The sequence below is a fragment of the Canis lupus genome, chromosome 6, assembly GCF_011100685.1.
Source record: "Canis lupus familiaris isolate Mischka breed German Shepherd chromosome 6, alternate assembly UU_Cfam_GSD_1.0, whole genome shotgun sequence".
Classification (NCBI taxonomy): domain Eukaryota; kingdom Metazoa; phylum Chordata; class Mammalia; order Carnivora; family Canidae; genus Canis; species Canis lupus.
The window spans coordinates 26,526,376-26,552,271 of record NC_049227.1 but is presented as its reverse complement, the minus strand read 5'-3'; the positions used below and the strand labels follow the sequence as shown (position 1 = coordinate 26,552,271).

Here is a 25,896-nt window from a genome sequence, read left to right as displayed (position 1 = left end):
CGCTGCGATCGGTGGCCCTCGCTGCGCCCCCGCGCGGCCACTCGGTGGCATTCGCCGCTCGGGCCGCCCCGGCCGGGCCCCCGTCCCCCTCCCCTCCCCCTCCCCCGGCCCCGCGGCTCGGACGCTCGTGCCCACCCCGGGAGGAAAGGGCAGTCCGCCGCGTGCAAGCAATCAGGAGTAAGGCCTTAGCTGGATGGAGGAAGGGGCGGGGGAGGAGGAGCGCAATCTGGGCTTAGTTCTCCAACACGGGGGGTGGGGGGTGGGGGTGGGGAGGGGAAAAGCACCGATTTCTCCAAAGTCGGCTTCTTCGTGGGCGTCTCCAAGGGAACTCCTTGGTGGGGTGGGGCGGGGCGGGGCGTTTGGGTTGCTTAGGAGACGACGACGCCCCTCCGCGTGAAGGGTCAGGTGTTGACCGAACCTCCTTCCTTCCTGAGATGAGAGGTCTTGCTAAGCAAGGAGGTAAACCGCCCTCCTCGGGGGTGGGGGTGGGGGTGGGGTGGATTCGTAAGCAGTTTAGCACCAGACGAATGACTCCCACGTCTTTTCTCTGCAGGATTTCAAAATGCATTAAGCGTTTTTTTGGTTTTCCGTAATAGGAACGAAACCATGCCAGTGGTTATAAATGGGACATTGACCTGTTGACCCGATCAGAGAGGTTTCCGGAAGACCTCACCGTGGCTTTTTACGTTCCGGCCTTTTAAGTCCTCTTTATGATGACCTGTAGTATGCCACAAACGTGACTTTAAGAGACTACCCAGGTTCCTAAGAGTTTGAGAGGACACGGCTCCAGAGCTCGGTGAATTTCAGGGAAGGGTGTGACTTTTTACCACGATGTCGGAGGGTAGGGGCGGGGAGACGGGGAAGAAGGCCTTTGCGAAGGAAGGGGACTCTTCAATAAAGTGCCACTTTGGGGAGAAACTAGGCTTTTGTAGGTAAGATGCAGGCCGTGGATAGATACAGAGATCGCGTCTGGGGAGCCTTTAGAGCTGTGAAGTTTGTAGAACAGGCCCTCCCCCTCCCTCTTCAAAAGAAAATGAAAAGGTCTTAATCAGCAGCCACGTAGTGAACATACTAAGCACTGACTGCAAAATCTTGGTGTATAGACGCATAACCTCTCCTTCCAAAGAAGCCACAGAATTCTTAAGCTTTAAAAGTGACATTACTACCTTGGGAAATCAGCCTCTGCTACAAAATGCTTCTGGTTCAACCAGGCTCCCCATGTACAACTTAAGACTGCAACACCAGCTTGTGAAACTGAGGTAAGGTGGAAAAAACTGAAGCAACTCTAGTAGCAGCACAGGTTCCCCTTTCCCCAGTACTTTTGTTACTCAAGGAACGCATTCCCAGACCCATTTGCAACTTCACGGCCCAGAAGAACTGTTACAAGTTCTTTCTGTAAACTTCCAATTGGTCCAGTTATTAAAAAAAACACCTACCCTTAGTGCTTTGAGCTTTTTGTACTACAGAAACAGGACAGGATCTTTTGGAAAGATGCCTGATGAAAACACAGTTAACATTAAATCATCTTATAATGATCTAGCAACCACAAAATGCAATCTGATTCCCAGATACTTAAAACAAGTCAAACATTTTAATTCTATCTTCCTTCAGAGCTTTCATTGAATACACGTGTCAATAACGTTCTGTGGTTTGGTTTTTTAAAAGATTTTATTTATTCATGAGAGACAGAGAGAAGGCAGAGACACAGGCAGAGAAGCAGGCTCCCTGGGTCATGCCCTGAGCCGAAGGCAGATGCTCACCTGCTGAGCCACCCAGGCGTCCCAGTTTTGTTTTTAAATACCGACAAACTTAAGCTTAATAAATTACACCTTAATAGAACTTACCCATAGAAATAAAATTTTCACTGCTGCTCAAAACCACTATAGTACTTTGAGGATTTAAATACAATTATTTTTAGGGGAGGTGCCTGGCTGGCTCAGTAGATCATGAGACTCAGTCTCAGGGTTTTCAATTTAAGCTTCACATTGGGTGTAGAGATTACTTAAAAATAAAATCTTTCTTTAAAAAATTACATTGTGAACTAAGCTTTAAAAAATTTTTTGGAGTTATTAAATAAAAAAGAACTCTACCCATATTCCAAAAGTAAGTTTTCTAGAACCTATCTTCAATAAATTCAGAGCTTAAATGCTATGTCTTTTAAGACTTTATTTTCTGAAAAACGTAGTTCATACAATCTTTGCTGTGTTAATGCAAATATGCACAAAGTAGGCATGTATTTTTGTTTTCCAAAAGATGCATTATGAACATTTTCAGGAAGCTGGTGTGATTTATTCAACTTTTAATCTTAAATACAATCACAAAATTATATCCATCAGGAGGCATTACAACCTTTTGTACAGAGAAGCCACTTTATACAATGTTACTAGGACAAGGAAGATTCAGTTCAACTCAATTTGCTTGTATAATAAGGGTAAAGTAAATTAACAAGTATGATGTTGCCACTGACATTACAGGTGGAAATATAAGAGAAATTTAAACCAGAAAAATAACTGACAACGGGAATTTTAAAGAGGAGCGGAAACTTGGACTTCAGGAAAAGAAAAATCAGCCTGTTTTGAAAGAAAAGCATTCTAAAAGCCTGCATTTCAGAATAACATGCAATTCCTTAAGTTTACCATCTTCAAAAAACTAATTATGTGACAATTTTACATTAGCACAACAAACAGCTTTTCCCTAGTTAGCCCAAATTCCCATAGAAAGCAGGGGACTCTACAGTGTTCCTGTTGTACAACTAACCCGTGAACCTATAAAGCTTCTCAGAGTCCATTTGCTCTTTTGTAAATAAGGGATGGTAAGATTGTTACCCAGGCCTAAAAAGCAGGAAAAGAGCAACAAATCCTTAGGGTTTATAACACAATGGAATTCCCCTTCTGCAGTGAATGTTTGCAAAAATTTGTAATGCTAAGCTAGTTTTCCCCATAGGAGGAATGTTTCTATTACAACCCATATACCAAAAATAAAATCTGCCTTCTTTAAGTGACCCTTACATTACATAGTCTACCTCGATTTCAGGGGGAAAGCCCTAGCTCTAAATTACTGACATTTGACAAGCCCAAGAATAGAGAATGGAAGGTCACTGGTTTTCACATTCATCTGATTTTGTCTAAAAAGTACATGTGCTAACAGTAAAACATTCACTGATTTTTGATGTTTATGAATAGGACTAACAGGCTAATTGTAGGCGCTTCATTTAATATGAAAAGAATTAGGAAAAAAGAAGAACCAGCTCCTTTGATATTAGTACTGCCAAAACAAGTAAGCCCCCAGATTAATTACAAATATGTGGAGGATAATAGGCCAGGAAGACTTTTCAATTTAAAGTACTGCCTATAATACCCCAGATTTAAAAGGACCTAAGATTGCACATCAACTCTAATATTTGGCTGTACTTGCATTGCCCTGCTCGGCATTGTTTAATGGCTCTTTCCTTAAGTTTCACACATCAGAACAACCACAATTAAAAAAACAAACAAACAAACAAACAAACAAACAAAAAAACAATGCAGATAACACCAAACATGAACAATATTAAGAAAACTACATACTAAGCTTAGGTAATAGTGGCAAGTGTTAAGGGCAGAAGTGATGGAAGTTTTTCTTTGTATTACAAACCCTCACCCTGAACCTGGGGTTTGGGCTCTAAAAAAACAATTTAGGGAAGCAGATCAAGAGCTTGATTATCAGTTCACACACAGAAATCTCACATAGTTCAAAAAAGAACTCACTCCAAGTGCCAGACACAAAAGAATGTTAATAATCATCTAGCAAACTATGTTAACTCATGACTGGAAAGAAGGAGATCCTGCAAGACACACCAAAGAAAAACTAAAAGAGAAATACACACAGCTCCATAAACTAAGCCTTCAGAGCTTTGTAGAGATATCAACTAAAATTCAGGCAATTTTAGAAAAAGACAACAAAACACTTAAAATAAACTTCAATTTCCAAGGGTACTCTAAATTGAAGAAGAGGTTGTAGGTTATTCTATACCCCCTGAATCTGAGAAAGAGAAGAAGAGAGGAGCAGATCTCTGGTTTTCCACAGGTATTTTGTATCCTCAAAAATGTATGACTTCGTAAGGACAGCACTCTAAACTTTATTTTACAAGATAATCCCCCAAATATAGCCCTGTCTTCTCAAGCTGCTCTATCACCTGGGCCTCTCACCGGTGATTAAATCTGTGGAGTTTGCCTACGACAGCTCAAAAAGCCAAGGCTACTTGGCAGAATGACTTCCTAGAGGAAGCCAAATTGTACAGACTGGGGTCTTACTATCCAGAGTGCAGTAAAGAGCAAGCTTTGAAGTCCTCAATTATTCACATTCTGCCCCACAACCAAACATGTATATGCCACACTGTTCTCTGAGGGACCATTTTAAAATAAAAGTGATGGATAATTTACCAGAGGCACATGTTTCTGATATAAAGCTGTTTTGTATTTGCTTGGATAAGGTGCCAGGTACCTCTGAAGCCTGAAATTCACAGGCAATAAAATTCACCTATTTCATTTATCTTCTTTACCAAAGAAAAAGCAATTTCTGAATACTACCAGTAGGGACAAACTAGTGTGAACTTGTTTTATCACCGTGATAAAAGTTTTTCCTTGCGACAATAAAGAATGTGGCTGAAAAGACTTTTACTTTGAGAGAGCAGAGGTAATCAAGTGATGAATGTAGTAGCTCCCACACAGCCTCTAGGAAATAAAGCAGCGTGCATGACACAATATGGCATTATTATTCCAGATAGGTTGTTTTGATTGTGAAAATAAGGTTCAAATGAGTGAAGAAAATAAAATTTGATGCACTAGGTTCCTTAACTTGCTATTAGACACATGGGTATTTGAAAATACCACCTTTCTTGCAATACTTGCCTAAGTATTAGAAAAGCACTGATACTGAGATGCATTCTCCCATGGGCATGTAAAGATCATAGATTAATGTGACAATCAGAATACAGAAAAGGCCAGAGCTATGTGGAATTTTTTCCTTAATACCCTTAAGTTTGTGAAGATTGGCAACCAGAAATGATCACAGTCCTAATCCCTAAAATGCAGGAAAAACGTACTCAATCAAGATTTTGTTCTATTCTGTGTCGATACGTGATTTTATGAATCCTATTCTAGTCTGGATTTTGATTTTGGATCAACAATTCAGCTTACAGTACTGAGATGCAATACTGAATTTAAGGAAACCTTGATCATGAATTCACAGCAAACTATTAAAATTGTGCAAAAAGTAAAGTACTTCACAGACTAATAATTGAACTTAATAAAAGATGGTGGTGGTTTTCATTTTGCTGATGTTTCATGTACATGTCCTAAAATGCCAGGTAAACTAAATGAGAAAACTGAATTAAAAAGCATTTCACTCTACCTCCACCAGAACATCACTTTATTGTTAATCTGTCATCAACAATGTAAAACTCTAATAGGTATTCTATTCTGGTTTTTAAAAAGGTAAAAGATTACATTGGATTAGCTACTTTTTATGAAAGAAACTACAGCAATTGCAGCAATTGCAGAAGAGGGAAAATTTGAATGACCTCCCAAAAATGCACACTATAAGCAAAGGGGAGTGTACATTAAATCAAATGTCTGTTAGATTCATTACTTTTGAATGCACAGTGACAATTCTGGAAACTGTACATGATAGAATCACAGAAACGACTTAAATAACCAGAATTACATTTTGTATGTGATCATCAGACCTTTAAACAATCCTTGAATTTTCCATATTATCAGTGGTTTTGGAGAAATTTCTGTTTATCACTCCAAATATAAGTTGTTAACAACATCGAGATGGAAGTATATGAAAGCAATATAAGGATTGAAATAAAAGTAAATTTGAAAGATGGCTAATCTACTGGATCAGGTAAAAGGGGAATGGGTAGATGGTGTGGGATTGGGGAGGAGGATGATGGGTAGGTTATTTTTTCCCTTCATTTCAGAAGTAAGTTCTTCCAATGTAGTGTATCTGTTACATAGCTCTCCATTTCCAGTCCATTTCTGAAATTCTTAGCGCATAGCCTTTTTGTACCTACTGGTCAACCCAACCAGTACTGTTGCCAAGCAACAAGTGTTACACGAGAATCTGAATGCATCAAATCTTCCTTGGCTGTGATTTCTTCGCGGCCCCAGTTTTCTCTGTTTCTGAGCGGGGTTTGTTTTTTCCTGGATTGTACACACAGGGTCAGGTGGAATGGAGTTCCAAATCACTCTGTGCTCCGCGGCATCCCGATTTCTTTCTGCAGCTAACCTCCTGACACGTTTGCAGCTGTTCTGTGGCAGAAAGACAATCTCCATGTTCAGGCGGTGAGCTTTCTTTCTTTCACCCTTGACCCTGGGGTTGCAGGCCATGGTGTTGGGCGTTTCCCTGAGTGCAGCTGTCCTGCAGGATTCACTTCCTAGCGCACCGAGATTTCCTAGGGTTCCTCAGAGTAAGCCCCCAGTTGCATCACCACCGACTGTGGTGTGGCTTTGGATGCCTGAGGCTGAGTTGATTCTGGTGGATGTCTGACCTCGCTTAACCAGACTCATCTACTGTCTCACCATTCATACCCAGGCTGTCCAACCTTCATACAGCTGAGCCAAGTTATCTAGATTAGTTGCTTCCTTAATGACATAGTCAACCTGTAAAAGTAGGCAGGAGAATATTTTTAAACATGTGGACCTTTAAAGGACATATATGAATTCTGGGAGTTAAGAGTTTCTAACCACTCAAATACCCAAAGGATGCTATAGTTGCTATGGTGGAAAGGTGAAGTAACCTGAGCTTCCCTCATAATTCCACAGCTTACAAAATGTGTGTCTTGGCAAAGTCACAATCCCTCTAAACCTTGTAAATCCTTAGGTGAAGACAGAGCCCCCAAGGTGCTCTTGGGGTTAAACACATGAAGTCACTAAGTAAATGCTTAAGCAGTGTAAAAAAAAAAAAAAAAAAGTGCATAGCTGATTCTGAAATCTAGCTGGGTGCTCAACGAATACCTATTGATTCTGACTCAGCTAAATTTTCTTTTATAGTAAAAAAATATAATCATCTCTATATCCAGAGAATCCAAGGGGCCTAATTATATGTTAAATGCTCAATATATCGCTGCTGAATGAAGTCATGACTTATGTCAAAAGTTGTACACCATGATCTCTATACTTAACCCACTCCTAGAAGGCCTGTTAACTCTCTTTCATATAAAATTTACTATCACAATAAAAAGCACAAAAGCCAAGCTTCCTTCAAACAAATGGACAGAGAGCTAAAGATAGACAGTTATAGGGTGCCTGGGTGGCTCAGTCAGTTAAGTGTCTGTTTTTGGCTCAAGTCAAGAGCCCAGCATAGGGGAGTCGGCTTCCTGCCCCCTCCCACTGCATGCACTCTCAAATAAATAAAATCTTAAAAAATGATTGAAAATAATGAATGAATCTTAAAAAAAAAGCGATGAAAGTCATATGAATGAAGGATCCTGGGTGCGCAGCGTTTGGACTCCTTTGGCCCAGGCCGATCCTGGAACCGGATCGAAACCCAATCGGCTCATGGATGGATGTCATCGCCGGATATGCTCCTCTCCTGTGATATCACAATAAAAAAAAAAAAATAAAATTTAAAAAAAAATCTCTGAGTGAAAATATCCCTGACTAAAAAAAAAACAAACAAAAAAAGAAAATATCCCTGACTCATTATTACCTATGTGTTTTATTTTGGGGGGTGTGTGTGTGTGTGTGTGTGTGTTTTCCCAAACCTGGCACTTTCTAAGAAAATAGTATTTCGGGTTCTACAGAGCAATGTAATGGTGTTTTGCTGTCACTGTTTAAAAAAAAAAAAAAAAAAACAAAAACAAAAAACCTTTTTTTTATGTTAAAATTGAATTGTAGATGTTAAAAAACATTAGAAAACAGGATATTCACAGTCTCAAATTTTAACCCCACAGAAGAAAAGGTAGTGCATTTGTAAAGAATTCAGGAGAACACTACCCTCGACCAAATGACCTAACTTAATAAGAGAAAGATAGCACACACAAAGATACATCATTGATATAGTATTCCTGCCAAAATTGCTGATTCTGAATCTCATCATGAGGAAAATATCAGACAAATACAAAGTGAGGTATGTTCTACAAAATGGTCTGGACACATCAAAAAGGTCAATGTCATAAAAGTGGGGGAAAAAAAAGGAAATCCTCAGTAACTGTTCTAGACATTCAAAGCAACTAAACATAGACAAGTATTTATGAAATGCAAGACAAGCCTTGACTAGATCTTGCTGGGCTGGGGGAGGGGAGGAGACAGGGCCAAAGGGGTTAAAAAAAAACAAGGACTAAGCCATAAAGTTATCCTGAACTTTGGGGATAACTAGAGAAATCTGAATATGGACTCCATGTTAGGTAACAGTCAACAATAACATCAATGTTGAGTTTCCTCAGTTAATAATAATAATGTTTTATGGGGCACCTGAGTGGCTCACTTGGTTAAGTGTCTGCCTTTGGCTCAGGTCATGATCCCAGGGTGCTAGGATGGAGCCCCTATCAGGCTCCCTGCTCAGTGGGGATTCTGCTTCTCCCTCTCCCTCTGCTCATGCTCGCTCAAATAAGTAAAATATAATAATAATTATTATTATTATTATTATTATTTTTGTTTAAGACATATGTTGAAGTATTTAGGCATCAAGTGTTGTATCTGCAACTCCCAAATGGTTCTGAAAAACGATGTATGCATCACACATACACAGAAAGATGAAGCAAATGTAGGGAAACAAATGGTTTACTAGGTCTAGGTAGAGCATATGAGCATTCTACAACAGTTCTATAGGTCTTAACATTTCAAAATAAAAGGGGATTCATTCTCAAATTTATATATTTTTAATAACACTAATGAGAAAATTTCAGAGTAATAACTTCAGAAAAACTGACACCCCCAAACACATTATAGATACTATTCCTGCATCCAAAACTTCAACCTGGTTTCACTGGAAACCTTCAGATACTCCTACTTAAAATGCAAATTAACTGCTCTCTGGTGGAGAAGACACACACACACACACACACACACACACACACACACACACACACACACACACACGGCACACCTTAAGTTTCTGTTAGAAGAGGGCTGGGGAAAAAGAAATGTGCTAAATGGGTAGAGTCAGCTTAAAACGGTGAATATTTATTGTCCACTCCAGAGCTACCATTGCTAAAAATCTTCTGAATTCTAAAAATAAATTTCAGTTCTTCATTTCGTGGATGAATCACCAAGGATATGGATGAGGTACCTTTAAACCTATACTGTTTTCAGCAGCATTAAAATGTGTGGATCAAGTTTAAAAAATGGTCACTGACCTGTTCAGCAACTGACATCCTCCTATTCGGATCAACATCTCGGCCCTCGAGCTTGGCTTTCACCCTCTTCCACACACTCACTGCATAGGAGTTTCTCTCTTGCACAGCTGTGAAGCAATGGAAACATACATAAGTCAAACCACCACTTTGTATAAATATTTAATGTGTCCTTATTCTAACTGATTACCTTTCCCTGTTTTAGGGTCTCTGACAGCCTTTTTAGGACTACAAGCAACACTCTTGCCAGTTCCTGGAATGGTGCTTGGTGGAGTATCTGCTGAGGTGGCAAGATTTTTCTGAATCAACTTTCTAGCATTCTGCGACATGACATCAGGCTGAGTCTTCTGGCCAGTGTTGCTCCGGACTGCTATAGAGAAAGAGTAGATAGCTCAATTCACATGTAAAAAAGAAGACCAGAAAGAGTAAGTAGCTCAATTCACATGTAAAAACGAAGACGAGGGAGACAAAGAGGAGAGCACTCTCAATCAACTACAAATACATAGCCGGGAAAATAAATAGGATTTTACAACCTTAGTCTTTATCCCTTGAAATAGATACTGTCCTCTTAAATATAGCTTAAAGAGCTATTCAAAAATTTGTACAATGATGCTCACTGCTTGTTGTACTATCAAAAAACTGTATATATGTTGACTGTCCAATTAATGTAGGATTAATATGGTAAAGACACAGAATGGCATATTAAATTTGGATATTAAGTCATTTTTTTTTAAATTTTTATTTATTTATGATAGTAACAGAGAGACAGAGAGAGAGAAAGAGGCAGAGACACAGGCAGAGGGAGAAGCAGGCTCCATGCACCGGGAGCCCAACGTGGGATTCGATCCCGGGTCTCCAGGATCGCGCCCTGGGCCAAAGGCAGGCGCCAAACCGCTGCGCCACCCAGGGATCCCTATTAAGTCATTTTTTAAAAGAGTATTTTATGACAAGGAAATTACCAATTTAATATTAAATGGGAAAAGGCAACAAAAACTGCATTCACAGAATGATCCCAATTTGTGTGTGTGTGTGCACGCACAGTCATACACACAAGTCTAACAAAAATGTGTAATGGTTCTACTCTAACTGGAATGAAATCATAAATTTTCCTATTTTTAAAAAAATTTCCCTGACAAGCATATATTTTATAGTCATAAATTATTTAAAAAGAATTTAAACATAATGTATTTCTACTTCCTCACACAAGTACTTTTAAAATTAAGCCAAAATGTGTTCATTCAGTTTGAGTTTTAACAGTTTAAGAAAACCCTTTTAAAAAGCGTTGACTATGAACATATTAGACTCAAAGTATAAATAAGCATCTTAGCTTAGCATCTATGTGTAGATTATTAACAGATCAAGATTCGGGTCTTTTTTAAAGTAGAAAAGTCATACCTGCAGCAAAGGATGGCTGGTAAGTAGCAGATGACGTTGGACTTGAACATTCATTTGTTGCATCGGTGACTAAGGGTGATGCAAAACCCACTAAATTATTATAGATACTGAAATACAAAATAAAATGGCTTATTTATGAAATCTCACCAGATAACTACTTACAAATATGAAAACTGAAAAAATTAGATGAATTAAATAAACAAAATTTATTATTATACCAGATATCTTGCTTACATTTTAAATTTAAGCCAGAATGCATTCTTACCTCTGACTTTGTGTTTTCAGTTCTTTCAAGGTGGGAGTTATTTCCTGGAGCATTTCAACGTGTTCTTGACTTCGAACCTGACCCATAGCTTGGACTAATGTAAACAGCACCGTCTGAATGTTGTCTTGCCATGATTTATATTCACCTAAGAACTGCCTAACACTGTTCTCATAGGGAACATCTTCACCATCTGCCAGGGCAGCTTCTTCATCCTAGAATTGATATATTAATGATTAAGAGAAACGGTATTTGTTTCAATAGTAACTCCTAACACAGTCAATTTTGAGTAACAACCAGTAAGTGTTTTTCAAATATGTGTTTAATAATCCATTTATTACATTTTAACTCCTTTTCTACAGGAATCTTATTTTCAGTGCAAGATAAAAACTCAAGTGAAAACAAATCCTCAAGTTAAATGATTTACTGTTTTATACTGATGAAGTTATTTAGTCTTTTCTGGGGGTTCAGTTGCCTTACTATGTAGATTATGTAGGATACTGGAGGGAAGAGACAATATTTCATTCATTTTGGAGGCAAACTCTTATGAGCTTCAGAATAAGGGTTGAAAGGGAAAAGAGATGTTGGAGATCAAAACACTCTGAGGCTATGTTCAAGTTTTGGGTCTATTGTTAAGTTACAGGACTTTGGATGAATCAGTCTAACATTCAGTTTCTCTAAGGTACAAAATCAGAATACTACAACCTGCTTTAAAAACAAAACAAAACAGGGATGCCTGGGTGGCTCAGTGGTTGAGCGCCTGCCTTCAGTTCAAGGTCCTGGGATCGGTTCAAGGTCCTGGGATCGAGTCCCGCATCGGGCTCCCTGCAGGGAGCCCACTTCTCCCTCTGCTGTGTCTCTGCCTCTCTGTTTCTCATGAACAAAGAAATAAAATATTTAAAAAACAAAACAAAAATAGTTAAAAACACAAATTAAGGGCAGCCCGGGTGGCTCAGTGGTTTAGTGCTGCCTTTAGCCCAAGGCCTCATCTTGGAGACCCAGGATCCCACCTCAGGATCCTTGCATGGAGCCTGCTTCTCCCTCTGCCTGTGTCTCTGCCTCTCTCTGTCTCTAATAAATAAAATCTTACACACACACACACACACACAAACTCAGTTACAAATTGGAAGATAAGACCTGACAGAAGTTGTTTTGTTTATATCATTATTTTCCCAAATACAACTACTTGTAATTTTATGAAAGGAAGGAGTTAATTGTGTGCCAGTATTATTAGTCTTACCTTAGCCATTGCTTTCAGGAGATGTTTGACATCTCCAAGTTGCCGGTTATGACCAGTGAGCACAGTCTTTATATTATCAACCAGATTCTGAATTGTTTCACAGACTGTTTCTATCTGTTGCTCTTTCTCTGTCTGAATTGCCCTCTGAGTAGACATATCCTGGGTCAATTGTTTGTGTGCTGACAAAAGCCACTCAGAGCTGCCAATAGGATGCTCAAGACTGGTGTCCTAAACAAAATAAGCATTTGTGTAAGTATCAGATGGAATAAGATTCTATCCTTCATCACCACGATCAAAAGGTTTTAGTAACTCAAGCTCACACAAAGAACCTCATTTGCTGCATCATGAACTAATTATGTACGTAATAGTACTTAACAATAACTTAATTTCTGAAATATAAAGATTTTTAATTTTTCTGCATAATCATACAGGAATAAATCCTCAAAGACATAAAATATATATCTAGAATAATAAAAATGATCTGTATCGAGGACCCTAAACCCGTGTAAATCACTCTTTAAAAAAGACACTTCCTAATTAATACATAGTCTAAAACTTTCCCATAAAATATAAACACTAAATTTATTGACTTTCTATTTCTGGACTCAACCCTCCTGTCCTTCCACTAGCCCTTGTCTGCTACCCTATTATCAGTGCGTCTAAGTCATTTGCTATACACTGAATTCCTCCTCCCCTCTGAAACTCCACAGTACTGCCAATTGTAGCTCTGAGAATCCTTTTAACTTTTTAATTCATTGTATTATTTATTATCAATAGGTTCCTTGGGGACTAAGAGCAAAATTTAATCATTATTAATTTTTAAGATTTTAAAGTACTCTCTACATCCAACGTGGGGCTCAAACTCACAACCCCAAAATCAACAGTTGCATGCTTCACAGACCAAGCCAGCCAGGTGTCCCTGGATATAATCATTATGTCCCTCAAACAGTATCTTATATACAGTACACACACTATATATAAATGTAAACTGACTATATTACATTGGCTTTGAGGGCATGACACTGGCCTTAACATTTTTATCCACAAGTCTCTACTCTCATATCAAGATTCAAGACTCACCACTCAAAAAAAAAAAAAAAAAAAGACTCACCACTCTTTGTAATAAACGAAGCTCTAACTCAGAGACTGAACTGTTAAACTGTGATGCAAATGAACACATTTGCTGACATCGTTTGATTAGTTCAAATAATGCGGCATCCAGGTTTAAGGCTTCTGCAGTTCTAGTTCGTAAACTTTCAAAATGGATGATATTGCTGCAGAGGAAAGTGACCTATAAAGAGGTAAAAAGGAATGGACCCATCACAGTCAGGGAAGAAATGCAATTTTAATCTGACATGAAAAAATACTACCAGAATTCATTTCCAGAATTCAGGACCACAACTGGTCCTTAAAAAATGTTATGAATGACTCTTTTAGGAAACAGATCTAATCCTAATAAAGGCTATGAATAAATGCACCTTGTTTTGGCTAATGTTATTAGATCTGAGATGGTTAAAATCACCTAAGTACATTCATATAAAAGTATCTTCTACATGTTTGCTTTTTGGTAGAAAATTTACTTCACAATAAAACTGTTATATTCAATTGCAATTTATTAGTGCTATGTCCAAATTTCAATTTGGAACACTGCCCTTCTGCTTCTACTCTTGCCTAGCCTTACAGTAAGACCACAAAATATGACCTTCAATGTATGACGATATTATGCACAGTTAAAAAAATATTATAATACTACTGTGATTATGTAAATAATTTCTACTTTTATAAATACATACTGAAATATTTACAGATAAAAATCATACGTTTGGAATTTCATTAAAAATGGGAGGGAAAGGAAAAACTGGAAGTATGAGGAAATAAAATAGGACATAAGTTGATCACTAAATTTTAATTGGTTATGAGAATATGGGAATCACTGTATTAGTCTAATTTTGTACCTGATGGAAAACTATCTAATAGTTTTTTTTCTTTTTTTGCTTTTGTCCCCTTCCCCCAGTCGTAACGAAGTTAATCCACAACTTCTGACAGAACACAAGCTCATAAAGACATTTTATTGCCACTGGGTCACCTTAGTTGCATAAAGAGAACCTTAGACAAATATGGAATTAAACTCCTTATGTTCCAACAAAGGCTGAACCCATTTTATATCTAGCTAGGTGACAGTAAAGATATACGGAAATAACTGGCTGTGAGCTCAGCCTAAGGGATGCCCTTCCAACCAAGGCCTATCAGACTATTTCCAGTACTGTGAACTAGAGAGTGGACTCTCAAGCTACCTCTAGTTATCCCACATGTAACTCCCATCAATTGTAGAATCCCATAACTGAAAACAAAGATGGCACACATGGGTCACAATACCTGGCTTGCTCTTTGGCTCTCTTTAAGGACAAGATTTCTTCTTTCGGCTATTGTTGCTTCAAAATCCTGTAGTACAGGTGCCAGTGCAGGGTTGGCACCACCTGCCCACTTAAGTCGCTGTTCAATACTTGCTTCAAGTGCTGCTAGTTTCTCCTATAAAAGCCAGAAGAACATCAGTGAATATTTCACACTCTCCAATTCCTGGTGAGGATTTTATATAAATACAAGACAGATTCAAAAGAAACAGGATGAGACATACATAATTTAGAAAACATTTTTAACATACATCTTTTAGAATTAATCTTGATTTCATTTGAATATTTAAGGCTAAATATGTCTGGGGAGGTAAGAACTGGCTTTCAGTTGGTCTTAAAATCTGCAGATTTTAATTATTTTTTTTAAAGTCCATCTATTTACTTCAGAGAAAAAGAGGAGACAGAGCAAGAGATAGAGGAGGAAGAGGCAGAGGGAGACAATCTTGCAAGCAAACTCCTCACTGAGGGTATAGCCCAATGTAGGGCTCAATCTGCCAACCTATGAGATCACAACCTGAACCAAAACCAAGAGTTAGAGGGGCGCCTGGGTGGCTCAGTCGGTTAAGCGGCTCCCTTTAGCTCATCATGATCCCAAGGTCCTGGGATCAAGCAGCACATCAGGCTCCCTGCTTCTCCCTCTCCCTCTGCCTGTGCTGTCAAGTAAATAAAATCTTTAAAAAACAAACAAACAAACAAAGCGGTGGATGCTCAACAGAATGAGCCACACAGGCATCCCAAGATTTTCATGTTTAAAGAAGCCTTCATTTAAAAAATATACATATTTTATTTATTCATTCATGAGAAACACAGAGGGAGACAGAGACATAGGCAGAGGGAGAAGCAGGCCCCCGACAGGGAGCCCAATGTGGGACTTGGTCCCCAGACTGGAATCATGCCCTGAGCTGAAGAGAGACGCGCTCAACCACTGAGCCCTCCAGGCATCCCTAAATAAAGTAGCCTTTAATAAAATGAAAACAGGGCAGCCCCAGTGGCACAGCGGTTTAGCGCTGCCTGCAACCCAGGGTGTGATCCTGGAGACCTGAGATCAAGTCCCCCAGCAGGCTCCCTGCATGGAGCCTGTTTCTCTCTCTGCCTGTGTCTCTGCCTCTCTCTCTCTCTCGCTGTGTTGCTCATGAGTAAATAAACAAAATCTTTAAAAAAAAAAAAGAAAAAGAAAAACAGTGCTACATCAAATTCCTAATGCACTTAAGTGCTACTATCTTATCTATAAGAATATCCATGTACCATTTGCAACAAAAGAGAGTTAAGAGGATATAATGCTAAGTGAAATGTCACTCAGAGAATGAAATAAATGATTTCGCTCATAGTGGAATATGAGAAACAAAACAAATGAACAAAGAGGAAAAAAGGTGAAACACACAAAGAAACAGACTCTTAACTTTAGAGAACAAACTGGTGGTTACCAGAAGGGAGGTGGTTGGGAAGAGGGGTGAAAGAGATGATGGGGATTAAAGAGTACACTTATCACAATGAGCACCAAATCATGAATAGCACTGTTGAATCACTATATTGTACACCTAAAACTAATAGAACTCTGTATGTTAACTAGAATTAAAATAAAAAACTTAATTTAAAAAATCCATCTACACTTTTGATTACAAAAGACAAAAATCAAATTTTCCCAGATTCAAAAGTTTATAAACTCATGACAAGGAAGGTTTTACATAACAAAGTTATTTCATTATTTATTCACCACTTTAGGTGGAGGAATTCACATCCTGTCTTTCCTGCACTTCTCTCCCTCTTTCTTTTTTTCTTTTTTTTTTATTTTTTATGATAGTCACACAGAGAGAAAGAGAGAGGCAGAGACATAGGCAGAGGGAGAGAGGGAGAAGCAGTCTCCATGCACCAGGAGCCAGATGTGGGATTCGATCCCGGGTCTCCAGGATCGTGCCCTGGGCCAAAGGCAGGCGCCAAACCACTGCGCCACCCAGGGATCCCCTCTCCCTCTTTCTTTGACAGAAACACACCCCTAAAATCAGAAAGGGCAGGTATTCACTCTCCAATATTGAAACCTAGCCCTAATATATTGTAGAGAAAATATATTTCAATCTTCAAAGTGAGCTCCAGAAAAGTTTCATTAAAAATGTAAAAATTACAGAAGTGATTATACTTGATTTTATACTAACATTAATTTGTAAAATGAACAGAAAAATGTCAGTTACATGAGATATAAGGGGTACATGAGATAAAAAGAGAAACAATACAAAGACATATATAACCATTATCAAGACCTGTTTCTTATTTTGAAAGGGGGAGGGGAGATTAAATATTAGGCAGAAATGACAAAAAATTGTAATAGAAAAATATCCTATTGCCTTTGACATCATAAAATATCACTAACTATATAACAGAGATAAAAAGTGCCTAAGCTAGGGTGCCTGGGTGGCTCAGTCAGTTAAATGCCCAACTCTTGATTTCAGCTCAGGTCATAATCTCAGGGTCATGAGACTGAGTCCTGCGTCTGGCTCCATGCTGAGCCTGCTTATGACTGATGTAATGAGCACTGTATCACAGAAGACTGATGAATCACTGACCTCTACGTGAAACTAATAATACATTATATGTTAATTAATTGAATTTAAATAAAAATATTTTTTAAAGATTCTCACCCTCTGCCCCACCCTTGCTCTTTTCAAAATGAAATAAAAGAAATGCCTAAGCTTTTTAGATATGAATAGTAAGCCTTTCAGAAAAACTAAGTGTTAGGATGCCTGGGTGGCTCAGCAGTTTGGGCGCCTGCCTTTGGCTCAGGTCATGATCCTGGGATCTGGGATAAGTCCCGCATCGGGCTCCCTGTGAGGAGCCTGCTTCTTCCTCAGCCTGTCTCTCTGCCTGCCCCCGCCCCCATCATGAATAAATAAAATCTTAAAATCTTTTTTTTTTTTTAATCTTAAAATCTTAAAAAAACAAAACAAAACAAAACAAAAAACCCTGAAATGTGTAGTATGTCTCTATTCCTGGTTCAAAATACACTGCTAAAAAAAAAAAAAAAAAATACACTGCTACTGTTAGTTTTGGTTACTTGAAGAAAAAAAGATACAAATTAAAAATAAAAGTGAACAAGAAGTAAGCCAAGGACAGACGTGTACATAGACTGAACACCTCCTCACAGCATAGGTCATTTCTGAAAGTAAATGTGCTGCAAGTTAAGGTCTGACAAAACACACCTGAACTGTTGCAATTGAAGTTTCAATTTGGCTCAGAGTATGGAGTTTCTTTTTCATGCTGGTTAGGATGGCTGACCGAGGAGGAGGTGTAACTGACATGGCTTGTGGTCTATTGATAAGAAGGTCTTCATGCTGCCACTGTTCAAAGAAAAAACAATTTAATAAAATCAGCAGGAAAAATAATCTTTAGATAAAAGGAGGGGAGGTGGGAATTAGGACTGAGGCGAAGAGAAAAAACCCAGCCACAGCAAAGCGAGGTAAGCAGAGAAGTCTAACAGCAGAAACATTACAAAGAATCACAACCAGGTGAAAAATTTCCTAATTTAGAGAATGGCTGATAAATTTCTTTGATCAGTGATATGCAACAACTAAGTAGTAATTCTGAAGATGTTTCCAAGTGTATATAAAAGTCTAGTATACAATCTCCCCAAAAGATATCTATCTCCAGTTAAGAGGTTGGAAAAGGCATGGGTGGATGGTGGGTGGAGAGGCACAGTCTATCCAGCGTGAGGCTAAGCAAGTGATTAAGAGAAATGCTGGCAGCAGTACAGAACAAAGAATTCTCCAGAGAGCCTAGAAGTTGTAGAAAGGGGCAGGCAACTGCTCAAAGAGGAGCAAGTCATCTTGTATGTTTTAAGGAAGGCCCCAGAAGGCTTAAGGGATATTTGGGCTACAATTAAAAGTAATATATTGTACTTAGGGCTTAAAATGACGAAACATTTGTTCAGATCAACAAAACTGTAAGGATATAATGTTTTCCATTCAGTTGTCAATATTTTAAGGGAATAAACTCTAAAATGTATAAGACAATAAAAATGTCAACTTTTTTTGAAGAAAAAATAACAAAAAGATTCCAATGTGCTAGACAGACTGTTAACATAAAATAATTTCAAAATGTGAATAAATTAGTTTTCTTAATTTATGAGCTAAAGAAATCAGTTCATGATAAAACTTAACAATACAGATAATACCAACCATACCACATGGATGGAAACAAAGTTAGAAGTCGCAAAGTGTAAACACAAAATACTCTCAACTACAGGAAACAGAAACAAGGAAAAACTGGACAAAGATACCAAAATGCTAAAAAGCTGGGTTTGCTGTGGGCTGGCACAATTCAGGATGTTTAAATTTTTTTTATTTGTATTATTTTATATTAATTCCCCCAGGTTTTCAAATTCCTAGAGTAGAGAAAAACACATTAGAGAAATACTTACTTGAAACATGGCAATATGCAGCTGAACACGCTGCAGGCTTGTCTTACAAGAAGAAATACTGGTTTCTAGCCTGCGTACCAAGTCATGTTTCTTCCAGGCAGTATCATAGGAGCTTGCTAACACAGTTGCCCTGTTCATTACCAACTGAGAGAACTTCCCAATCTGGATGTTGTGCTCCACTGCTTTCTTACAAAGATCATCAACAGAGACTTTGCTTTCAGCACCAAAGTCCTTTGCCTCTACTTGAGCAATAATGTCTACACCCAGGGCACTGATAAAACTGCAGAGGGTGAGTCCTAGGGCTTGGTTCGGTAGTCCAATCAAGAGCTGCCTCACAAAGTCAGCTGTGAATGCCTTTATAGGTTTGGCCATCTGGTCTTCACTGAAACAGGAGTTTCTAAAAAGAGTTTTCACATTGACAATCTGTACAGGTCCATTTACAGTATTCTGATCCTCAAGCGAACTCGAACCTAAAACAGGAAAATTTTCAAGTATTTCATGCAAAGTAAAATAAGGTAATAATAATGCTTATTTAAAAACTAGACTGTATGAGCATACAATTAAGCCTGCTCCATCCCTACCCCCTTCTAAAGTTCTACACAAATCCAATATGTTTAAATGTGAAAGATTACCTGATAAAGTTTTAGAAAAGGTACCACAGAGCCTGAAAAATTCCTTAATTGTCTGTAATCTTTTTAGAAAGAAAATCTCTTCTAGCACCTGCCGGTGATTATCATCATCAAAAAAATTGACTTGGGTACTCCTGGCTTCCCTTATAATGTCAATCTTTCGCCAAGCAATGGGAATTTCCATCTTGTTTAACTATGTAAAAAAAAAAAGAAAAGAAAGTTCCTTTCTCTACTTTTCACACAGTGAACTACTTTACCACATGTGCATTAAATCAGTACTCATAAAATCAATATTTACCTCTTCTTTAGTTTTTTTTAATATTTTATTTATTCATGAGAGAAAGAGAGAGAGAGAGAGAGAGAGAGACACGCACAGACACAGGCTGAGGGAGAAGCAGGCTCCATGGAGGAAGCCCGACGTGGGACTCGATTCCAGGTCTCCAGGATCACACCCTGGGCTGAAGGTGGAGCTAAACCGCTGAGCCACCTGGGTTGCCTTCTTTACTTTTTAAAAAGATTTTATTTATTCATTTGACAGAGAGCAAGAGAGCACAAGCAGGAGGAATGGCAGATGGAGAGGGAACAGCAGGCTCTTCACTATGCAGGGAGCCCCAGGATCAAAGGACCATGACCCTAGCCAAAGGCAGACACTCAACTGACTGGGCCACCCAAGGTACCCCTAATATTTACCTTTTCAACTAATAAGCCAAAAGCAGTTTCAACTTGGGCAAACATCCCATCAAATGCTACCAAAAGCATCTGGCCAGCTGACATTTTTGGTGTTTCATCAACTGAACCATTTCTTGGTTGGATTAATTCACCATATTGAGCATGTAGTATTCTAGAGAAAAAGAAAAGGGAATTAAAATCCTAACTGAAGAGTAATAAATTTGGGGGAGAACACAAAAGGTCAGTAAGAGTCACAGCTAGCATGCAATCTAAAAAAATAAATCTTTTTTAAGATTTTATTTAATTAATTTTATTTATTTGAGAGAGAGAGAGAACGAACCCAGAGTGGGAGGAGGGACAGAATTCTCAAGCAGACTCCCTGCTGAGCGTGAAGCCCCACACAGGGCTCAATCTCAGGTCCTCAAGATCACAACCTGAGCCGAAATCAAGAGCCAGACACTTAACCAACTGATTGACCCAAGCACCCCTAGAAAAGAAGTCTTTTTGCATGCAGGAAAGACTGTTAGGATAAAATGATATGTAGTGCCATCATAATATGAAGTTAATGGTTCCAATTCAGTATTAGTAATTGTTCATGTGATCAAATTTTATGCAAACCTGGATTATGACAATTTTTAAAGAACTATATATTATAGTCTCACTTAACACAAAGAATGTAAAATAATACAAACCCCAATAAATGTCAAGAATCACACAATTCTAAAGCTAGAGGACTTCACAAAAATTGTCAAGTATGTTCACACCACTGTCACATACATGAAACAGCCAACTACATACAGACCCCAAACTCAAAAACCTGCTATTTGTGGCACACTTGTTTTGAATAATGCATAGTTTGAGTTTAAGTCTCCAGAAATTCACCAAGCATATCATCAACTTAAGACTTACACAGTGGCTTATGTATCCAGACACTATTCTGAACATTTTATATAAAAAAACATCAAAAATAGCATTCCTAGTACCTACAACTAGTATTATTGTTACTAATGTTAACCAAATCTGGTTTGTTTTTTTTTTTTAAGATTTTTAAAATTTATTCATGAGAGAAAGAGAGGGCAGAGACACAGGCAGAGGGAGAAGCAGGCTCCCTGCAGGAAGCCCCATGTGGGACTCCATCTCAGGACCCTGTGATCATGCCCTAAGCTGAAGGCAGACGCTCAACCACTGAGCCACCAAGGTGCCCCTGTTAACCGGATTTTCAACTTTATCACGCACACATACAGAAATAACTATACGACTACTAAGAGAATTTAAAAAGGCTAACCAGGGCAATTTCTAATGGAAAAAAGAGCTATAAGATGGTATACAATTTTCCTTGAGATGATCAAAGGTTCTCCAAAACAAGGTACAAACAAGCTGTAACAGAACCAGGCATGAAGTTTGTTACCTAAATCACACATGAAGAGTAATCATCCATTTGCGGGTAAGGAAAATCTGAATTAGGTTATCATGGGGAGATAAATGAGGGCTGAAATTTGTGAGAAAGAAAGGTATATAGATTTAGCATCTAAATGTTTAAATAATGCTAGAAATTTAAATGATAAAGCTATTATGCAAATAATCTAAATCATCTATTGATGTTTAGTTTATGCTATAATAATTGCACTCATTTTTTTAAACTGTATGGTGAAATAATTATAAAGAAACATAGGAAAGTTTTGAATGCGGATAATGGAAAACATTAATGAATTATTGTTAACTTTTTGGGTGAAGTAACGGCACTGCAATTAAGAAAACTAAATTTGTATTTTAGATATATATACTTCCTGTATGTTCAAAAATGAAGATAGTTGCTTCAAAATAATCAGGACAGTACAATCTAAACAAGACAAATAGTTTAAACAATTTAAACAAGTGCAGATAATTGCCAAAGGTGGGAAAAAGAAAGTTCATTATACTATTCTATTTTCTTTTCTTTGTATTTTGTCATAGGAGGAAGAACGGTAGGTCAATCCATTTCCACTCTCTCAATTATACTTTCTGGGGCAAATCTGACACCAGAATACCAAAGAAAGAGGTCTGAGTCACCAGAGATAAAGGGGCTTACAGCTTAGCTATGGGTAGAGTGCATAGCTGGAGGAACAGCCCAACCTTTACAGGTTCCAAAGTCAAATGGTTTCTCTGGATTTCAGAGATGAAAAACCACAATATTCAGTATCTAAAACAAACTTAAAAAGTTTAAGCAAACTTAGAAGCATTCGCCTCAAGTGAGGTGTGTACTCCATTAACTAAACTGGCTCAGATGCTCCCATGAAGTTCTGAGGGCTGGTTTAAAACTCCTACACTCCACTTTGTGTGTGTGTAGCACACGTATCATGAAGCAACCACATTACAAGTATACATGTGTGTATGTGCTAAACATTCATGGAGCTACACACCCAGATGAGTGCATGTGTATAACTGGTGCAATCTCAGGAATCTCTGCTGACTGTACCGACATAACTCCACAGTGTGACCATAGTACTACTGGTATGCAAAGTGCTAACACTGCAGGAAAGATGGAGCCTCATAAGACATCCCTGCACATATGTGTTTTACAACTTCCTATGAATCTGTAATTTTTTCCAAAAACAAACTTTTTAAAAATATAGGTAAATATTTTTAAGTAACTATATCTGCTGTAAAATTACAACTAAACTTACGTATAGTAAGAGCTCAGAAACTGTTATTTGGCTTTCCTATCTCCTTCGCAAGAAAACAGCACAGCTACCATTCACTTGCCTGGCAACATCGATGTAATGAGCATGTGTTTCTTCCTCGAGTCCCATAGCTGCATTTCTTAAATAGGCCTGAAGAGATTCAACTAGAGTCTGCAGGGGAACGCCATCAGTTGTCTGCTCAATAAGACTGTCCAGCTCATGAAGCATACTTTCTAACGTGTATTCTCCTTTCATTAAACATCTCAGTGCTTCTGGAAATATGATTTGCCGGAAATTTGAATTTAATTCCTATAAATATGTGAGAAATATATTTTAATGTTTTCTGAGTTAAGGTAAGTTATACATTTAGAGGTTTAATGCCATGTACTAAGAACAAACTTATGCAACTGTAACCAACTTCTGGCTACAAACCTCACACTGACCTTTAAGTGACTGATTAAGCAACATTAAAAGGGGAAAAGTCAAATTGCTTTTCTGAACCAGAGATAATAAGTATAAATGTTCAATATCTAAAACAAACTTATCAATGTTACACTAATTTAAAAGTGTTCACCTGAAGTGAGGTATAAACTCCATTAGCTAAGTGAACTGCCTCAGAAGCTTCCATTGGGTTCGGAATGTCTAAGTCCTGTGGCACCAGGTGGCACTGCTTCAGTAACTGCACCAGGCAAGTGACGTTCCCACTCATACTGCAGAGCTCTTCCAAGAACCAGGCTCCATCCCGAGAGGTCAGATCCACCAGCTGCTCCCCAGCACTTGAAGCTGCACCTTCCATCATCAGGTTACGCCTAAATGCAACAAGTGTTTGTACAATGAAAACTACTCAGCTATACTCACACACAAAAGTGGATACCTCAAACTCTGAAGGGAAGTAAAGCAGCTATAACAGTGAGTGAGACTAATGAAAGTAAAAAAAATACATTAAGTTTGGTATTAAACAAAAGGCACAAGCAATCTCAATAAGCATGAAAGTTTTCAAGACAACAAAATGGTCTCAATACAAAGTTGGTTAACTCACCTTGTAAGAGTACAAAGGGCGGAAATAATAACACTTGCTAGACTCAAAGATCCTTCTTCCCCATTCTCGTGAAGGAAAACCTTAATGCAACGTTCAATTTCTTTCAACTGATCTTCACAAACAGGCACAGTAACAGCTTCCTGTTTCAAGCGTTCCACTTGTCTAATAAGCCTACTGTTGATGTCAGCTGCGTACCGCTGCAGAGTCATCTCTGTGGCCGTGATGAATTGACACACTGTTGGTGGAGGCTGGGGAGCATACTGCATCTCGTATCTGTGCAAACAGAGAGAGGTGCTTGTATACAACATAAGCACTTCTTGCTTGTAAAGAAAGTTCGCATTTTACACTGGGGAATATGGAATACTGTCTGTGATTCTCAAACCTTAAATAGTAGAAACCATGATTTCCATTTTTACAGATAAGAAAAAGTCTCAAGAGCTCAAGTAAACTATTTTTTCAAGTAAATTTTCTAAGACAACTTTTTTGTGAGCAACAGCTCAATGTTGCAGTTTAGCTGTCTTTACCCTGATCCCATCACTCTGACACTAGGACACGTTTTAATTAGAAAAAACACACCATCTTATAAGGGAAAACAGGAGTTCAAATCCTCTTAAAACCAAGAAAAAAAGAGACCCCCATTCAGATTCCATCCATCAACCATTTCTTTCAGAAAAATAAAATACTATATACATAAAATAATAATTTGAACACAACTCTGCTTCCAATCCCCTGAGAAGTAAAGAAAATTAAATGTGATCAACGTACTTCCTGTACAGTTCTTGACAGCGCTCAACTGTGGTATTACAGATGAGCTCTTCCATCCAGGTCTTCCACTGCTCAATTCGATGTTTTTGAAATATGGCTTTTGGATACTGCAGAGCTACAGTTGCATAGTGATGCAGCTGTTCCAGACAACCTCGGAGCACTGAACGCCTCTGCTGGAGAAGAGCGCCCACTTCTCCCTCTAGCTGCTCACACTGGCTAATCAAGTGCGCCTGGCCAGCATTCTGTAGAAAGGCTGTTGCGGGCACATAGCTTGGAGGACCTTTTGGTAAAAAAGATTATTAATCACAGTGAAACTATTCCAAACCAGCAGTCATTGAAAGGAGCACAAACCAGAACCCCACACATAAACACACAAATACACATGCTCAACATGTGTATCTAACTCACATGCTCAACATGTGTATCTAAGATAAATCAACCCATACCAAGGTCCATTTGTGAGCTTATCTCCTGAAGCAAACTTGCAAGTTGTGTTGCTTCTAAATTATTGAACGCAGCCTGATAATGCGTTATCCACTGTTCAAATTCATTCAGCTTCACCTGGATTGCTTCCTGTACAGCCCTTTGCTGAGTCTGTAGTTGAGTGTGTTCAGAATACCTAATAAGAGGAAATATTTTTTAATTGCCTCTTCCTTCTACTTAATTTCATAACCTTGATTTTGCTCATACTTGAGGTTGCCTGGTAAGCTCCTTTTCAATCTTAAGGGCATAATTCAAATGTCCCTTACTTCTCTGTTTTTGCCCATAATTCTCTCAACTCTACTCACAACATTTTAAATAAAACATGTTCAAAATCTACCACACAGACAAAAAAACAACCAGCACACCTACCAGGTTTTGAGTGTAAATGACAGACCTTTTAATCCCAGAGACTCACACAGTGTGTGGCATTTGCATATTTACCCTTTACTGACCGCCTGGCTCTGTACAAGGTTCATTCAACTTGGATCATTCTGTTTAATGCTTAATTCAGCAAAGTGGATAAAATAATTGCCACTGTACTAATGAATAAGGATCCAGACACAAACGGTACAGAGAAACCCAAACCCCTCAAAAA

General features: G+C 38.4%; 1 protein-coding gene and 1 long non-coding RNA gene across 12 annotated transcripts in view; one reads left to right on the top strand and one right to left on the bottom strand.

The window, feature by feature from the left end:
- The first annotated feature begins 83 nt into the window (after nucleotides 1–83).
- On the top strand, nucleotides 84–25,896 carry LOC111096292. Of its 8 annotated transcripts, none has more exons than XR_005360881.1 (6): nucleotides 84–177; nucleotides 597–796; nucleotides 1,104–1,259; nucleotides 6,206–6,329; nucleotides 9,546–9,765; nucleotides 11,021–11,806. It is a non-coding gene; the product is annotated as an uncharacterized LOC111096292 (long non-coding RNA). The 8 variants fall into 8 exon arrangements; XR_005360882.1 differs by lacking the exon at nucleotides 84–177 and adding an exon at nucleotides 325–459; XR_005360878.1 differs by lacking the exon at nucleotides 84–177 and adding an exon at nucleotides 330–459 and having other exon boundaries at nucleotides 554–796.
- SMG1 (SMG1 nonsense mediated mRNA decay associated PI3K related kinase) overlaps nucleotides 2,147–25,896 on the bottom strand; it is a 107,303-nt gene continuing 83,553 nt past the window's right edge. For 3 of the 4 annotated variants that reach the window (XM_038540249.1, XM_038540250.1, XM_038540252.1), the window contains 17 exons: nucleotides 25,265–25,437; nucleotides 24,819–25,098; nucleotides 24,054–24,326; nucleotides 23,589–23,823; nucleotides 23,097–23,323; nucleotides 20,376–20,526; nucleotides 19,689–19,878; nucleotides 19,057–19,526; nucleotides 17,840–17,977; nucleotides 14,614–14,766; nucleotides 13,349–13,528; nucleotides 12,238–12,465; nucleotides 11,001–11,212; nucleotides 10,736–10,842; nucleotides 9,531–9,710; nucleotides 9,344–9,450; nucleotides 2,147–6,647 (listed from right to left, as the gene is read on the bottom strand). In XM_038540249.1, the coding sequence (XP_038396177.1) occupies nucleotides 6,570–6,647; nucleotides 9,344–9,450; nucleotides 9,531–9,710; nucleotides 10,736–10,842; nucleotides 11,001–11,212; nucleotides 12,238–12,465; nucleotides 13,349–13,528; nucleotides 14,614–14,766; nucleotides 17,840–17,977; nucleotides 19,057–19,526; nucleotides 19,689–19,878; nucleotides 20,376–20,526; nucleotides 23,097–23,323; nucleotides 23,589–23,823; nucleotides 24,054–24,326; nucleotides 24,819–25,098; nucleotides 25,265–25,437 (3,382 nt within the window). In that variant the 3' untranslated portion in view covers nucleotides 2,147–6,569. The remainder of the gene's footprint in view (nucleotides 6,648–9,343; nucleotides 9,451–9,530; nucleotides 9,711–10,735; nucleotides 10,843–11,000; nucleotides 11,213–12,237; nucleotides 12,466–13,348; nucleotides 13,529–14,613; nucleotides 14,767–17,839; nucleotides 17,978–19,056; nucleotides 19,527–19,688; nucleotides 19,879–20,375; nucleotides 20,527–23,096; nucleotides 23,324–23,588; nucleotides 23,824–24,053; nucleotides 24,327–24,818; nucleotides 25,099–25,264; nucleotides 25,438–25,896) is intronic. The other variant, XM_038540251.1, reaches the window with a different exon arrangement.